The 18,064-nt window shown below is 38.2% G+C and overlaps 2 protein-coding genes across 3 annotated transcripts; one reads left to right on the top strand and one right to left on the bottom strand.

The window, feature by feature from the left end:
• Nucleotides 1-536: 536 nt before the first annotated feature.
• ube2s (ubiquitin-conjugating enzyme E2S) lies at nt 537-10,158 on the bottom strand. Its single transcript, XM_026939554.3, has 4 exons — nt 9,626-10,158; nt 5,446-5,593; nt 5,144-5,334; nt 537-2,770 (listed from the first exon to the last, which is right to left on the bottom strand). The coding sequence occupies exons 1-4, from the start codon at nt 9,626-9,628 to the stop codon at nt 2,426-2,428; spliced, it is 687 nt and encodes a 228-aa protein (XP_026795355.1). The 5' UTR covers nt 9,629-10,158; the 3' UTR covers nt 537-2,425.
• A 128-nt stretch (nt 10,159-10,286) lies between these two features.
• On the top strand, nt 10,287-17,857 carry josd2 (Josephin domain containing 2). 2 transcript variants are annotated; one of them, XM_034305933.2, is made up of 5 exons: nt 10,287-10,399; nt 12,568-12,735; nt 15,373-15,498; nt 15,628-15,822; nt 17,680-17,857. In XM_034305933.2, the coding sequence occupies exons 2-5, from the start codon at nt 12,614-12,616 to the stop codon at nt 17,789-17,791; spliced, it is 555 nt and encodes a 184-aa protein (XP_034161824.1). In that variant the 5' UTR covers nt 10,287-10,399; nt 12,568-12,613; the 3' UTR covers nt 17,792-17,857. The 2 variants fall into 2 exon arrangements, with proteins under 2 accessions (XP_034161824.1, XP_026795424.1); XM_026939623.3 differs by lacking the exon at nt 10,287-10,399 and adding an exon at nt 12,141-12,348.
• Nucleotides 17,858-18,064: the final 207 nt, after the last annotated feature.

Genomic DNA, 18,064 nt, shown 5'->3' with positions numbered 1-18,064 from the left:
CTAGTCTTATCTCGTGAGGTGAGCATGAGTCACGGCATTTGACAAACAGAAGCCTTGTTCCTCTTGACTCCACTGATCATTGTTCTTATATCTGTGCGGAAGTAATAACTTCAGTGAATTTTGTTCTGTTGGCTAAAATTCAATATTTTTTTAAAGCATTAAATTATTACAACTTTGTCTACCACCATTTGTACCATGTAACTGAGCCTTGTGTAATCTGACAGCTGGCATTCAGACCTTTTACAAACTTAATCTATTAGCATTATGTCCATTTCACTATGGCATGTAGCCAACAAATTAATCACTGAGAGGAAAGCACAATTAACTAGCAATTAAAACACCTTTATGCAGACTGACTGCTTTCTATAGCTAAGTTTGTTAAACTGGCTTCTCATCTAGCTAACATAATCTTTGCCAAAAGCCAGGAAGTTAATAAAAAAAACATTTATACACAGCTTTACTGAAATAAAGGCTATCAAACTTTTTTAAAGTGTGAGAGTGTATTATAGACCATCCACCATACAAATCTCTTTAAATTTAATTGTTACTAAGCGATAATTTATTTGAATGAGCACATTAATATAAGCCTATCATTCAAATTACAGCTGGAGCTATTGTCAGAGCTGTGCTGTTATAGAAAATTAATCAACACCTTCAGGTAAAAAAATAAAATTAAATTAAACAGGGGCTGGTATAACACAATTTAAAAAATAAGAGGAAAATAAAACAGAATATAGTGTCCAACACAACTGGTATGTAACAGAAGATACTTTATTTTTAATTTAAATAACTTAAATGGACACCACTGCCCCAAAGCCCACACAGAACCTCACAAAATGGTAAAAGGTTACCCGTATGCATGGTCTTAGCAGAGCCCAGAGCCATTAAAAGAGAGCTTCCTTGGGAACCGCAGGTCCCCCATGTTGACAAAATGGACAATGCTGGATGTGCACTGAACGTAAATGCACCGAAACAAGAGTGACAAGATGAGACATTCCCTCGCTAAGAGCAACACAGTTGGAATTCAGCTCTAATTTACACATGTTTAAGGGGCATTACGGCTAGATCATTTTTAAAACAAGTCACATTTTAGGATTAAAAATAAAAGTGTACAATGATTGTGAAACACAAATGCTTCTTAAATTGCAAAGGGACTGTCTCATTCTAGATATAAAAAAATAATTTGTAAGACCTTGATCTGCCCCTTCTGGATCATGGACATGATCTCTGACAAAAGCCAGAAGCAAAAACTGTTAACACATACATGGTTTAAACTGGAAAATGTGTAGAACAGACAACATAAAAGCATAAAAACATGGAAAAAGACATGAGCACATTTTAAAGATATATTCAGACCACATTTTAACCCATTCTATGCTTTCCCTAATTTATTTTTAAACTTCTTACTCTATTAACACACTACACAACTGTAGAATATTGTGAAGGGACAAAGCTGCACTTTATGTCTACTGTCTGTTATAAATATTACCAATTAGATTAGTCTGGAATGGCATTTAACCATGGAGTCACCCATAAATCACTCAATTTAAATCTATTAAAATCACTCAGCTTATGGACAGGGGGACACTGGACTTTCTTGCATGCTATGCAAGTGAAGCAGGATGGAACTCATTAGACCACTTCATAAACCATTAGCTTACTCACTCTCTAAGTGTGTCTGTGAAACAACTGGAGATTTAATTCATTTATTGTTCATGTTTAATTAAAATCCACTGAGCATGGCAGGATGGTTTGCCTGCAATTGTGTGCTACTGAAATTTAAACAAAGAGCCCTGGTAGGACATTTCCACTTAACCAAAAGCAATCAGTGAAATCAGCAATTTTGTTCACTCAACATTCTTATGCATGAGCGATGCTGGTTTTCTAGAAAGTGCCCTATGCATTTCATACTGGCACTCTTCTACCTCAAATTCTTATTGGCCAAATAAGAAAGGTTGGCTGATATCTAGCTGAACTGGTGCTTTTCTTTTTAAAGCCCTGGTGTTGCTTTTAAACAGAATAGCCTTACTGTCTTGACAGGTGTTTAACTACCAGCGAGATATTATCTCTAACTAACCTCTGTAAAGGGTGGAAAGGGGAAAATACTGACATGGTGATAAAGGTTACATATGAGATTTTCAGGGGACATAAATACATGCTTAAATTGAAAACTTTTCCTTTTCCATGTGTGATCTACATTGTCATCATGAAAGTCAGAAACCTGAGAGCAGAGTTTAAATAGAACAAACCGTTATGAAAAGAATTCATGTAGAATGCTAATGACAAATCAATAAAAAAAGGAGAGGTTATTTTCTAGAACAGAAATCATAAAAAGGAGGAAAATATGGTCTCAATTCAATATTTATACTGACAAAAAAAAAAAAAAAAAAGAAAAGAAAAGAAAGAAACAAAGGATTATTCACTATTATAGTCGCCTCAAAGCTCGTTTTTTGTCAGTTTTCTTTTTAGCAACTCCAGCATTATTGCTACTGTTTGTGCCACTGGCACTGCTACTATTTGTGCCATTGGCTGTAGCAACTGTATTTGCAGCACCAGCTGTAATTGCACGTTTGCTTGGATCTCCTGCGTGTTTCTTGGGCTGTGGTCCATCACCCGGCTCTGGAGCTCCTGAGCTTCCTCCCATAGCATGGATCTCGGTCAGTAGGTGGGCACGTGAGGCATATTCTGCATAGTCCTCCAATAGTAACCTTCCGGCCTCTTCATTGAGAGCTGACTCTGGATTTGGATGGATCAGTAAGCATTTAATGGTCTGAGGAAGAGAAGAGAGAGAATAAAAGATCTTGAAAAGGCAGCTCCAAAATTTGACACAGTTTCGCAGGCCACGGTTCATTTTCAAGCATTTTGATCGGTGTCACCTGAGAATTGCAAGCTGTAGGGAGCCATCAAACAATGAAAACATTTGCAAACGGATTGAAGATGTGGCAAGCAATAACAGGGGTGAGCCATGTGGCTGAACAAATAACTGGAAAATGAACTATAGGTATCCAAATTCCATCTCCAAGTTGAAAACAGACACAAAATAGGTTTCAATAAACTAGTTACAGGCTAAAGCCCTGCTTCCAGTCAGAAGCTTTAAATCTCATCCTCCTCATTCAACCATCATGAAATATCATTTGATTTAGTATAACTTCAGTGTTCCATGTGAAATCATTTGAGACTGTCATCCATTATCAGCCCCACCTTTTCAAACTTGATGGCTAAAAGTGCTCAAAGAAAACTATAGCAGACCAATGTAGTGAAGAAAACTTTAGTCTTTCAGTACTTCGATATTTCTTATAATGCAGCAATATCCAGCTCAAACAAAATTTGTGGGTCACTGTTTAATCTTGCAAAAACAGACTCGACATGGTTGTAGGTCAGGTTGGACAAATAAAGGCCAGGGGTCTACGCATAGTTTTGTGCGTAAACTGTGCGTACGCACGTTTCTATGAATTGAATGGGATTTATCAAGTTTTGTTCATGCGGGAGGACACGAATATTTTTGCGCACACTCCTGACCATGCGTATGCAGGAACCCCTAGTGGTTGAAAAGTGAAATAGCAGGTAAACTGATTATGAGAAGCTTCCATACCACTCATTGTCCATCCTATTAGCATAACTGAGAGAGTAATTATGGATTTCAGTGCTCACAAGATGCAGACAGATGACACATATGATCTTAATTTATATTCCATATAAAAGTCGCATCTAAAGATCGACTGGGATTATGTCTTGTTGGAAGATTCGGCTTATGCAGCTTTGCGGAGGGAGGAACGTGTTTTTAGGGCGCACTGGAAAATCTATGCTGAGTGATGAGTGGCTCATCAGTCCATTTTGTTTGCCCAGGGCAATTTTAGTTGATCTCTGTTCTAGGGTTTTCAGCTACAGGCACATTTCAAAGAGAAATTGGAGACGGCACTGGCAACCAACTACGAGCTGAATAATGACGCATCTTACCTTCATTCATGTCAATCATGCCACAATACACTACATTTCCAAAACCAGCAGTGGAAAAGACAGCAAAAATGATGAATTTTCACACCATTGCAGAGTTTCTAAATGTAACTGGGGCAATAGATTGCATGAATGTACTCATAAAGTCTTTTAAAAACAGTATTTATTTATTTGACAAACTACTCATAAAAGTGCCAAATAAATGATTGTTTTATTCTACCATGTGAAACAGTATCTTTATTGTCAGGGAAGTTCATCATCTTAGACCTTTTGGTATGTTCCATGCTGTCTGTAACAAGCAGCACCATGAGCAGGCTACCGTGCTTTTTAAAGGGAAGTTGTTTATCATATATGGCGATCCGAGGGCGTATGTTTATGCAAATGAGCATGGCCATTTTAGAACGTGTGGGATTTATCAATAGCCACTGCATACAGCTGTGCGTATACATGTGTAATAAACACCAGTTTTCTTGAGCATATGGGTGGCTCTTTAGATTTAGAACTTGTTCTACAGACACGTTGATAAATGAGACCCCTGGTTTTTATATTAAGCAAACGGGATTGTTTGGAATAATCCATGCCTAGAGTAGAGCTGGATGTTGCCCTTTCAATACTACAGTGTGGTGAACTATGCAATTCTTGAAATATAACTTTCAGTACTTTTCACTGCAGAGTAAAAGGACTGTAATTTTTAAAATGTTATCTTCCACTAGGGTCAGCTACTGGCTTTCAACTTGGGGGCAATGCTGACCGGGGTGCAAGACATATCTATCTTAATCATGCAGTTCGGAGTCATACAATACAGAGAACTCAGATACGGCCAGGCATGTTTTTGGGGAGAACCGACGCCAGAATTACCCCCAACCCCACCAAATCCAACATCACTATGGCTCCATCGTGTGATTTTAGAATATACTGATTAAGGCACTGCTTCAATTATTGCTTATTTACTTATTTTTCAAATACCGGAGAAGTACAATAACATCCTGCAACAATCTGAATATTTTTCATATCATGACAAGTCTTACAATTTTTTTATTTATTTATTTATTTTTTTACATATAGTTTTCATGTGGTGAATCATACATCAGTATCAAAGTCAAAATTTATGACAGCCCTATTCTTGAGAACACCATACATTCTTTTTCAAACTTGCTATAACAGAATGACAGTGATCTGTACTACTTACCAGTAATACATGCCTGAGGCCAAGTTCTGCCTTCCAGTCTCTCTTCAGTACATTGACACAGATTTCACCCTTGTGTCCAACATTTGGATGAAAAATCTTGGTCAGGAAATAGCCCCGGGGTGGTACAGCAGGAAAATCCTTCCCCAAGACTAAACGCATTCTGAACACTCCTCCTGCATATGGAGTCCCTTCTGTTCAAGGCAAACATAAAACACACAAATGCTAAACCTCTTCTATATTCACACCATGTGCAAATATTTATATTTAACAGAGTACATCAAGACAAGACGATTAATTACTACCTGGCCCTTCAATGGCAGTGTGAAGTTCTGTGATGTCTTCCTCACTGGGGTAAATTTTGATTCCTTCTGGAGGGTCTGCTGCCAGTGCAGACACTTCTTTATACACCAGTCTCAAAACTTGGGGAGGCAAGTTCTCCACGTTCGAGTTCTGCAAACAAAAACAGACACACCATAAAATGTAAGGTTTGGGAAAACTTGAGCAAGTACAGCATACAAGTGGGTCACTATCGGACCTTACCAGACATCAAACAGATATCCAATCAAACTATCAAAAAATTTCAGAAATGCTGTTGAATAATCTGAACTTTTATCATCAAAGATGTCCTTTCAAAAATACAGCTGGCAAAAAACACTCAACATAATTTTCTAAAGAACAGAGGTATCTAATCGTACGCCCACATTTCAGACACTTCACTCCCAATTTAAGAGGAGATTATTCTCCCAATTTGTGAAGTGAAGTGAAATTCTTTCACTCTGTATCCCCAAAAACAGCCACGTCCTATGCTATGAAGAAAAAGATCACAACTGGTTTTCAGACAAAGTTGTATTTATGATACTTAGTTAGTGAGATGACAGAGGTGTGTGATATGAAAATTGCTTCCAGGTGCAGTGGTGGGCACAGCAATGAGAGCAAGAAAATTTCCAGAAGGTTGTCTGAACTATAGTTTCATGCCCAAGACCATTTCCAAATGAATGAACATTCTAGCTTGGTGATAGCTGGAATAGGGGGAGGTACGGGTGTCATTTTTATCTCCACCTACATGTGCATAGTATAGACGTGCACAGTTATTTGGACACAGACATGCCATGTCGTCCATCTATTTATACACTTCAATTCAGAAGGGGGCCTCACTTATGTTACATTATTTCTGACATCTCCAGACATGCTAGTAATTTTAATACTATGGCATTAAAATAGGTAGCAAGTTAATCTCTTTACTTTGTTTAGTTCCATAAAGAACTGTTAAGATGCAAAATAGTTATAGCTTAATTTTATTCAGCATATACACTCACCATCCACTTTATTAGGAACAACTGTACATTCATGCAGTTATCTAATCAGCCAATCATGTGGAAACAGTGCAATGCAATGCAAAAAAAAAAAAAAAAAAAAAAAAATCATGCAGATACAGGTCAATGGCTGGAGAGGAAGTATGCTGTTTGGTGTAGACATCAAATAAGATGGAATGGGTCAAATTATGCAACCAGCTTGTGCAGACTAATGGATTCACCCTATATTTACACTATATGGCCAAAAGTTTGTGGACACCTGACCATCAAACCCAGATGTGGTTTTCCCTCAAACTGTTGCCACAAAGCTGGAAGCACACAATTGTATGGGATGTCTTTGTATGCTGTAGCTTTACAATTTCCTGTCACTGAAGTGAAGAGGCCCAAACATGTTCCAGCATGACAATTCCCCTGTGCACAAACGGAGGTCCATGAACACTTGACTAAAGCACAGAGACACCACACAATGGCATCTTCCATCTGCCTCGTAAGAGCCCACACAATTCTGACCAGACAGAAAAAAGCAGGTTTTGTACCATTTAGTTATACTGAAATTGTAGTTATGGATATAGTATTTTTTAAGCTACTACTGGCAAATGCTTATTTAATCACAAACCTTTAGTATCACAAATTGCATTGTAATTGCAGGCACTTTAAACAATTTAGTGTTAGATTAACAGGGCCACAGTTTAGGGTTTGCATTCTTACACTAGCTGTTGTTTGTTGACATATTGGTGCTTATTATGGCAAATTTATTATCTTAATTCTCACAGGCAGCACTGTGTTTGTTGCCTTGTAAGTCTGGTGCAAAAAGTGTTGTACTTCGTGTCAGCTGCATCACACCACCCTATTGTGGATTAATTTCCCTAGAACAGAATGCCTCAGCTTGTTGTATCTTAAATAATGCAGGCAGAAATGCCTTGTATATTCAGATAACATTTTTGCCTGGAACTGCGACATGTAATTATTGCAAAATGAATAATTCACATTAAACACATCTAAACATACAATGCTTGTCATAATTTTAAGGATTTTTGCACTGTATTCCAATTTTTAGTTTGCGTGACCAATGCTTTGTTGCCCCCTCTGGACAAAAATGGGAACTTTCCTCAACATATTGAATACTGAACTGTACAATACACGTTAAGGTACATAATACATACAGTAATATTCACGCACAATTTTGTTCTGATTCGTCATATTTTTTAAATTGCCCCAGCCCTAGTTTTAAGATCAGGGTGTCTGCGGAATATGGCATGAGGTATGACAGTGTTGCTGGATGCTTGTCTTTGATTGTCTGCCTTTTGTGTATATGCTGCATGCACAATGTAATGCTTTCTCTTAGGGTGGGAATATTGGCTAAGAGCTGTGTTGTCCTGTGAACATGTCTGCATTGTCATGTGTAGTCATGAAGACCAACATGTGCAAGTAAGAATTTCAATAAAGGCTCTTCAATGTCTCAGAAATAGTTTCTACAGTTATCTTACATAAGAGTGAAAATTTCACATTTAACTGACATTACTGGGTTTTAGCAACTTGGACACCTATACAATACAATCAGTAGTATTACTTGAGTGATTTAACAATGTTCCAGTGACTTGGTGAGAAAAAGGTGATCCACAGAGACCTTCTACTGCAACCCATTTGTTGCCATCTTGGAAAATTTGTGGCTAGATTGGGCAATATTTTAGGCATCTTTCCAAAAAAAAAAAAAAAAAAAAAAGGCTGGTGAAAAATAAAGTAATGTTATCAGCTGTCCAGCTCATATCATAGCTGCTGATTATACGAGTTGAGAGCGCAGGATTGGTCGACTCACCTCCAGTGTGTAAAGCCTTACTGAGTTGCATTTGCACAAGCCTGTTGCTGCGTTTGAGGTGAATTTGCAACTTGTAATTTGCTGCTTACGACCAGTAAAACCCACCAAAAACACACCCTCAACTTCCAGTTTCAACTGGTCGACTTGGGGTAGCCCAGCTCCTTCCCCAGTTACAGAGTGACGTCAAATCAACATGGCCGCACACGCTGTGAACAGCATAACTCACTCCTTCTCTACTTTTAAATTAGTTTACAGCAGTATTGGCTTTAGATAAGTTAATATACAGACATTGTACTTGGTTAAATCTATAACACTTACCATACTAATCACTATTTTAAAAGGTAATCATCACCATTAGAGTTATCACTAACGTTAGCCGGCTAGCATGTTTCTAACACTACTCGCTATTGTCCGCTGTTTAGCATGTTGCTGTGTCACATAACTCATCAAAATGCACAACATGTTCATTAATTAATAACTTAAAACATACAGCCTGGTATAAGCGGAATAACACACTCCAGACCGTGGAGTCACCACACCACACATCACACCACACCTGGAGTGTATAATTTTTGTAGAACAGCACGGTCCGAAGTGTGTTAATCTTTACCTGATATGCAAATGAACACAGTTATTCAATTAATATGCAAATTAGTCTATGGCGTCATCTGGCGACTTCTCGAGCTACTTTCTCCTGAAGAGAGTTGGCAACACTGGAGACGCTAACAGTAAATTTGTCCTTTTTCCATGTTCAAGAGAGAAAAGAAGCTAAGCACAAAGATTCACGTTGAGAACATTTTTAGCGTAGTACCAATTTAAACAACAAATAAATAATAAATGTAAGTAAGTAAGTATGTGTGAATAAGTAAATAAATAAAAATAAATAAATAAAAAATAAATAAATAAATAAATACTGGTCATTTTGACATGAACAGAAAGGGTTAAATAATAATAATAATAATCTAAGTAACTGACTCTCGTGAATAATGAAGTTGATTAGTTAGCCTGCTGCACTGTGCATCTGTGTCCACTGGTGCAACCAAACTGTTCTCTGACTTGAAACTGAATTCACACAGCTAACAGACTAGTGTGGCAGACTGACTGCTGAGCCGTTAGTCATAAAATAAAACAAGATGTAGTCTTAAAATGTAGCTTCTTACACCTCCTGAGTTAAATCATCTAGCTATCTGCTGTGTGATTAAACACGTCGCTTATCACTCAGCTCGCTACAGCTAGGAAAGTTAGCTAGTGCTAGCTGACCAGGCTACCAGGCTAGTATGGAATGTAGCTGGCAGAAAAAGACACGAGTAAATTATTTATGTACACCAGTAGAAATGGCCATGGTGGGCTTACCATATCGCCTGTAATGAGAACAGTGAAGCTGAATCCACTCCAAACAGCAGCTTGTTCCGAGGCTCACCGGCCGGTGGGGTTGGATGCTAACGTTAGCTAGCTGTATATTAAGTTACACTATAGCTAGTACCGCTCCAGGACAGTGACAGGGCCCTACATAACGCCAATTAATGACAACCCGTTAAATTAATGCACATAAAAGCCTTGTTTCTTTTAAAAACGCCAAACTCGATGCGGCTAGCTCAACTAGAAAAACAGCTAGCTAAATGGCTAACGCTAACTTCACTATTGGCCTTGCTAGTTTCTCGACGTGAGAAGTTTACTATCGAGCTCAGCAATGTCCATTAAACAGTTAAATATAAAATTAAAAAATGTGTGTCTGTTGTAATGATAGCGTTTTTAATCACTGATGGCTAATACGCCTCAGTATTTAGCAAGCTAGCGGTTTTTGACACAGGAACAAAAATACGAACACGTAAAAAAGCAGGATCTGACCAATCACGGTTTGATATAGTACTACGTCTCCAAACAACCAAAGCAGTCTAACCAATCATATCGTTTCCCCGTAGTTACGTAACTGCTCTTGGTAACCTCGCAAACTGGCTGAAGTGGAGAATGCGAAAAATGCTCTCATGTGATAGGTGCGTTTAAAAAACTCACACCCGCCCTAAATGCAGGGACAACCTACAGCATGCAAATACATTCCTGTGGTCATTCTTTTCATTAGTGAAGAAACAGAGATGATACTGTACAAACACCTCCAGGAGAACAACAGTGAGCACATTTTTTATTATTAGTTAAATAAAAAGTTTTAAGGAGTCAGGTTCAGTTAACAAATGTGAGCGAGTAGGCTGTGAGTTTGAAAACTTCTGTTTATGGATAAACAATTTACCAAACAAAATAAAAAAAAAAAAGTTGAGGATATATTCCAGTGATTTGTTGGAAGTGTCAGTATTATAGCAAAAATGTATTTTAAAATTAAAGGACTGGGCAATAACAGGGGGTTTAGCTAAATGAGAGTATAAATTAGACCAAAACGTCTGGTAGTTAGTATACGTAGCAGTAATGTAAAGCAAAAACAGCCTAGAATCTGTTCAAATGTTTTGCAATTTAACACTATAATCCTCTTAAACATTTAACAAGTAAAAATCAATTTCCAAAAAGAGATCATTTTACTGTACATCAGAAAACTGATTCCAATTTACAACCATTTTTTTTTCGAAAACTGAAAACAGTATTAAGGGTTTAAGAAGTAAATTGAAAATTATAAGAATGGCAGCATGACAGAACCTATAGTACACATTAGCCCTATTCGGACAGGATTAAATTTACATGAGGTTGTAGGGTAATCTCCTATTTTACAGGTGCTCCTCTGTGATTTTATTTCCATCTGGATCGGCCATGTCTGTGTTTTTCTCCGTCTTCCTCTGAGAAAATTTCAGATCAACCTACTGTTTTTGTTTGTTTTTTTTGTTTGTTTGTTTTTTTCCAAACTCAGTGGTCATTTGATAATTTTAGTCCCATACACATGTCCGTCATTTTCTCTGCAGATGTCATCAGATCTCGAAATGTAAAAAGGTTGCTTTTTGAAACTTTGTGATTATGAATTATATTTTTATACTGCTGCTGGAACCTTGGTTCACCTCAAAGTGAAATAAGAGCCTCTTCTCTACTCCAGTGACTCAACATGCAATTTTTATTTTTCTGAAATTACTGGATTTTCACGAATACCATATTTTTGTGTAACTGCTCCTATGAACAATTTATGAATCAATCTGTTCACATCAAGCCTGATTATTATTATCATCCATCCATCTTCCATACCGCTTCTCCTACATGGGGTTGCGGGGGAGCCTGGGGCACGAGCACAAAGCTCAGGGGACATCCCAGACGGGGTGCCAACCCATCACAGGGCACAATCACGCACACACATACACACAAACGCATGTCTTTGGACTGGGGGAGGAAACCAGACTGCCCAGAGGAAAGCCTGAAACATGGGGGGAACATGCAAACTCTGCTCACACAGGGCAGAGGCGGATTCGAACCCCAAACCCCAGAGGTGCAAGGCATCAATGCTAACCACTAAGCCACCATTATTGTTATTATTATTATTATTAATAATAACATTATTATTATTAATAACATTATTATTATTATTATTATTATTATTATTATTATTATCATATTAATGCAGCTAATTAATGCCATACCTAACCCTAACTATATCCTTAGGAAATCTTTTGGCTCTTTTTTTTTTTTTTTTTTAAGAAAAGCTGCAATTTTTGTTAAAAGGTAAAGCCAAATATTCCCACAAGGTCAAAACTGTCAGATATTCCTGTCCTTGTGTGGCCATTTGGTCCCCACCAAGACATAAAACACATGTCCAGATATTTTTTTCTTCAGGGATAAAATAAAATGAACAGTAATTACTTACTGCTTCTTCACGCTACTGTAGTAAACGCTGTGAGATTTGGCATGTGGCCAACCCTCTTAGAGGCGTCTTCATGAGTGTCATCATCATCATCAACAACAACAACAACAACACTGCTGCTTCCGGTTCACCATTTCGCGGAAGTCATTACAGCATCCAAGTTACAGGGAGATAGTAGAGTTGTTCATTTAGCTAGATGTGTTCTTATTTATCGATGAGTTGGGTGGAAGAGTTTACATCTGATTTACGGCTAGTTTGTGTTTATGCTTAGTGTACTTTGTGATTAAAGGTAAGTAGATACACGCTCCTGCTAGCTAGCTAGCAGCTTAGCAACCTAGCTACGCAGGGGTAGCAGTGTGTTTGTCTAAAGTGGGGATTACGTGATTTCTGCATCATGCACGCGATCATGAGCTACTTTTTAAAATATAGGAATATTTTGCTTGTATGAACCAATAAGGAATGGTGCAGGGATTAAACTGAGCCTGTGTGTGTGTGTGTGTGTGTGTAGAGCCCCTCTCCAGCTGGATTTCAGGAGTGTGCGAGTGTGTGTGAGTATGAGCGGGGTGGAGGTGTTTCATGAGAAGCAGAGGTTGGAGCTGTGTGCTATTCACGCCCTGAACAACGTGCTGCAGGAGAGAGTGTTTACCAAGGAGGCTGCTGACGACATCTGCAAGCGGTGAGAGCACACTGTATTTATTTATTCTGTATTCATAAGCACAGTCAGTTTCTGTTTGAGCGTGGCACTCATGTAGCTATATTTGCTATATAATGCTGAATAAGCTTATGTTATGTTTGTTTTTGTTTTTTTTTGGCCTCTTAAATGACACTGGGTGTGAAATATCGGTATCACGGGAATTATTTCATCATCTTTGTGTCTTTGCACATACTGCGATGTAACAAAAGGCAAAAGGAAAGATTATAACGTTTTATATTTTTATTATAACGCAGTATTTATCACGTTTTCACTGAAAGAAAGTTTCTGTGAGGATAGAACAGTGTTGAGCCTTATGTGAGTGCGTGTGTTTATATATATATATATATATATATATATATATATACACACACACACACACACACACACACACACACACACACACACACACACCTCTGGGGGTGGGGGTTCGAATCCCGTCTCCGCCCTGTGTGCGGAGTTTGCATGTTCTCCCCGTGCTTCAGGGGTTTCCTCCGGGTACTCCAGTTTCCTCCCGCAGTCCAACGACATGCATTGTAGGCTGATTGGCATCTCTAAATTGTCCATAGTGTGTGAATAGGTGTGTGAGTGTGTGTGATTGTGCCCTGCAATGGGTTGGCACCCTGTCCAGGGTGTCCCCTGCCTTGTGCCCCGGGTCCCATGGGATAGGCTCCAGGCTCTCCACAACCCTGTGTAGGATAAGCGGTACAGAAAATGAATGGATTTACAACCAGTGCAGTCTGCGTCAAACACACATTCCTGGAGTATGAATTAGTGGAAGTCCAGAGGGAGTTGGCTGTGAAATCCAACCTTAACTTTTAGGCAGTTGCACTGAAGTAAGACATTTGATAGTGTACAAAAGACAGACATACATTTTAATCTGCATTTTGATAAAGTCAGCTGTGAGATAACCGCCCAATCATATACTGTGACACACCGTGACACCATAACAACCCTAAATGACACTAATGCAGACTGCAGACCCCTTTATCTGTAACGTTAATTCCACACACACCCTCAGTACAGATTTTTTTATTTATTTATTTTTTAAATAATCCAACTATTCCTATAATAGGTTCATTATTTAAATATGTACAGTCTTGGCTATAGAGCATTTTTCTTCTGAACTTCCCACTGATAGAACACATTGAGTCCAAGCTGCCATTATTTATAATCTTAGATTTTTTTGAGTTATTGAGGTTTGTATAAACACCATTCAAGTGCCAAGTCGAATAGGCTAATATCTATAAGTACTCAATTATAGATACATAACAATAGAACTTGACAGTGGTGGGTTATGATTTCCACCACTGTAACTGAATGTGTAATTAAAAAATCTCAACCCCCTGGCCATGCTTCATTGACTCCTGGGGTTCCTGATCCCACTTTGAGAACCACTGGACTACATCACAGATTAAAGAGATCAGAGCGTATTTCTGGCTTATTTTTGCTAATTACAGGCATTCAACTTGACTATATTTGATGACATCGTTTTAAATTAGCCTCTACTACAGACTTGCCTATAGTTTACATGATTCTAAATGACTTGTAAGTGTAAGTCTGTACACTGCAGCCAAGCAATAGCTTTATGAATACCAGCCATCATTTTACACTGCAAATTATTCTAATAAAGTTCATATATAATTTCAATCAGAAAACAGAAATTGATGAAGAAATTTAAGAAATTAAGTTCCCCCAAAACCTCTAAAAGCAGCCTACCAAAGCATTTGTATGCCTTCAGCACAAAACCAATAAAATGTAACTTATAGCTAGAAATCATTGTGTTTTTAGGTTTAATAGACGTTCCTTCATTAATACGGATAACAAAATCAGTCAAATTGTTCATAGTGAAATCATCAAAGTAATATTTCAAAAGTTTTATCTCCCATGTAAAGGTGATATAAATATTCTCTAATAATTTATATGCTCAACTTTGCTTTGATAAACAAAAATTTTGTGCAATGCATACAAACTAGGCCTTTTCATATGAGATAGCTCATGAGAGAAGAGTTTGTATTTACATAAATTCCTCTCATTCAGCAGAACAGTATGAAAACTTGACATGGGTCAGTTTACTCATGTACTACTCGCTAGACATGTTGCTGTAGCTGGTATTATTTGCATATCAAGCACTTTGCAAGCACCAGTACTGCAATAACAATTTAAAGGCAGTAATTACTGTGTGGAAGTAAATGTAAGCATGTGAACAGTGGGGCTGCAACAAATGATTATTTTTTATAATTGAATAATTTGTTGACAATACAAAATAATGAAGAAACTGAAAAAAATTTAAAGATTAAAGCCTGCATGCCGATGTTGCCTTACCATTAATCTGAAGATGTGAAAATGAAACAGGCTACTTTTTACTGGCCTTATTAAACAATGAAATTGCTATGTTAGTATATTTCATTCCTTATCCTTGGATCGTAACATCACTAAAATGTCAAGCCACTTCCATGAAGTATTGGAATTGTCAATGAATTGTCATCATGGATGTTGTCAGTTTGTCAGTCAATGTTAATCGTTGCCCTAGCGTACAGTACAGGAACAGACTAACAATTTTTGTGAATGTTTGTGATGAAAGAATTGATATAATTTTTTTAAAATATGCCCTTCCAATAGCCTTGCCCCACAGTGTGTGGTGAACCCACACCGCTCTGTGCTGGGTACGGGGAACTATGACGTGAACGTGATTATGGCGGCTCTCCAGAGTCGTGAATTGGCTGCAGTGTGGTGGGACAAACGTAGGTCAGTTTGTTAATCAACAATAAACCTTTTTACACATATATCCATTGGTCATTCATCTTGTTCATCTTATGACTGTAAATATTGTCATGTGTTGTGACGTTGCGCTGTACATTTCTTCTCTCGTCTCAGGTCAGTGCAGAATTTGCGTCTGGAGAAGGTGCAAGGTTTTATTTTGAATGTCCCGTCGCGGGTGTCGCTGGGAATCGTGTCCCTCCCACTGAGACGTCGGCACTGGCTAGCAGTTCGGCAGGTCAATGGGCAGTACTACAACCTGGACTCTAAGCTTAAGGGTCCTGTTTGGATCGGAGGAGAAACAGAACTCAGGTGAATTTTGAGCACCTAAAACTAACTTGCATTAACAGAAATGATGAAACATAAAAATGCAAGACCTTTAAAATAAGCACCTGAGCTTATAAGGTAGTTTAACTACAACCTAGTTTAGCTACAAAATTGCCTTTTCCTAATTATTCTTTCTGGAACCTGGAGCGAGTGTGTGACTGGCATTGTCCAGGACAACACGCACTGTCTTTATAGCCAAGCTTTTGTTCTTGATGAATAATGCCTGTTCTTTACACTGTACTGATAAGCCATAATTTAGGCACAACCTCATTTTAAATAGTCTAGAATTTGAAAATCTAACCAAGGAATATATATATATATATATATATATATATATATATATATATATATATATATATATATATATATATATATATATACACACACACACACACACACACACACACACACACACACTCACATACACACACTGCCTGGCCAAAAAAAAAGTCGCACAATCTAATATTTTGTTGCACTGCATTTAGCTTTGATTACGGCACGCATTCATCCTGGCATTGTTTCAATAACCTTATGCAACTTCACAACATTTATTTCCATCCAGAGTTGCATTCATTTTTGGCTGAGATCTTGTATTGAGGACAGGAGAGTCTAACCACTCTGTAAAGTTTTCTCCAGCACATCCCAAAGACTTTCAATGGTCAGGACTCTGTGGTGGCCAATTCATGTGTGAAAATGATCCCTCATGCTCCCTGAACGACTCTTTCACAAGTTAAGCCTGATGAATCTTAGCATTTTCATCCTGGAATACACCTGTGCCGTCAGGGAAGAAAAAGTCCATTGACGGGATAACCTGGTCATTCAGTGCATTCAGGTGCTCAGCTGACTTCATTTTATTGCCACACAGTGAGGCTGAGCCTGGACCTGACCAGCTGATGCAACCCCAGATCATAACACTGCCTCCAGAGGTTTGTGCACTAGGCACTACGCATGATGGGTGAATCACTTCATGCATTTCCCTTCTTACCCTGACACGCCCATTGCTTTGGAATAGGGAAAATCTGATTTTGTCAGACCACAGGACCTTTTTCCATTGCTCCACAGTCCAGTCTTTATGCTCCCTAGCAAACTGAAGTCATTTTTAACGATGAGCCTCACTAACAAATGACTTTCTTGTGGCCACACAGCTGTTTAGTCCAAATCCTGTAAGTTCTCATCACGTTGTGCGTGTGGAAATGCTCTTATTTTCACTATTAAACATAGCCGTGAGTTCTCCTGTCGATTTTTTTACGATGTGACATCACCAAGCGTTTTAAAGATTCTGATCACTGCTGTAAGGTTGACGGTTCACCACTATCCTTCCAGGCTTTAATAATGCACTGGACATTTCATAACCCAGTTCCAGTGATTTCAGCAATCTCCTTAGTTGTTTTCTTTGCTTGATGCAGGCCAACAATTTTCCACTTTCAGTAACATCTTTTCCACGACCATGGGATATGTAATCTGCCATGGTTGTTTAAGAAATGAGAAGCTACACACTGCATCAGTTAAGGTTAAAAGAATTGTTGCCAGCTGAAACATATTAATCACTGTAGTAATGATCCAATCATAGGCTCTTAAGTATTTGCTTATTTAAACCCAAACAGCGACCTTTTTTTTGGCCAGGCAGTGTGTGTGTGTGTGTGTGTGTGTGTGTGTGTGAATATGTATATATACTCTAATTAAATCCTATTTTGTTTAGTCTATGGCAATAATGGTGATTTAAACTATAATAAAACACAAGAAACAAACAAACAAAAAAAACCTCTGCTCAGTGTAGTAATCCATCTATCAGCTTGTATTATGTACCCACAAATGTCTCTCTGTCCATGTCCCTGTCTCCAGGCCATTTCTCAGTGAGCAGTTGTCTCAGGATGTTGCCGAGATGCTTCTTGTAGTCCAAAGAGAAGTGGAGGAGGATGGATCATGGCTTATTTCGGATGGCTGTGAGAACTGAAATCTCAGGACAGGAAGCTCACTCAGGCTGTTCATGCACAATGCAAAAAGGTTTTTTTTTTTTTTTTTTAAAAAAGGACGGTCCTGTGCAGCGCAGCACTACCAAAGAGGAAGGACGCACTCCCAGATGGTCACACTTACACACAGAGAAGTCTAATTGAAAGGTTAATGTAAGGGACATCATCTCTGCTGTAAAGGAGGTGTTTTATTTTTATTTTTATTTTTTTAAACAAAGGATTCGGGCATGATAGCAGTATGTGGCACAGACTGCTAC

This window comes from Pangasianodon hypophthalmus, chromosome 1, assembly GCF_027358585.1.
Source record: "Pangasianodon hypophthalmus isolate fPanHyp1 chromosome 1, fPanHyp1.pri, whole genome shotgun sequence".
In the NCBI taxonomy this organism is placed as follows: Eukaryota; Metazoa; Chordata; class Actinopteri; order Siluriformes; family Pangasiidae; genus Pangasianodon; species Pangasianodon hypophthalmus.
The sequence above is the reverse complement of the archived record's forward strand: the minus strand, read 5'-3'. Positions and strand labels throughout refer to the sequence as shown.

Excerpts from the sequence above, each read along its gene's own strand:
- ube2s (XM_026939554.3), bottom strand. Across the intron at positions 5,335-5,445 it reads CACTGCCATTGAAGGGCCAG|AAGGGACTCCATATGCAGGA; the intron begins GTAGTAATTAAT and ends TGCCTTGAACAG. Across the intron at positions 2,771-5,143 it reads GCCTCAGGCATGTATTACTG|ACCATTAAATGCTTACTGAT; the intron begins GTAAGTAGTACA and ends TCTCTTCCTCAG.
- josd2 (XM_034305933.2), top strand. The coding sequence starts at position 12,614 with ATGAGCGGGGTGGAGGTGTTTCATGAGAAGCAGAGGTTGGAGCTGTGT. Across the intron at positions 12,736-15,372 it reads GCTGACGACATCTGCAAGCG|CCTTGCCCCACAGTGTGTGG; the intron begins GTGAGAGCACAC and ends CCCTTCCAATAG. Across the intron at positions 15,499-15,627 it reads GTGTGGTGGGACAAACGTAG|GTCAGTGCAGAATTTGCGTC; the intron begins GTCAGTTTGTTA and ends CTCTCGTCTCAG.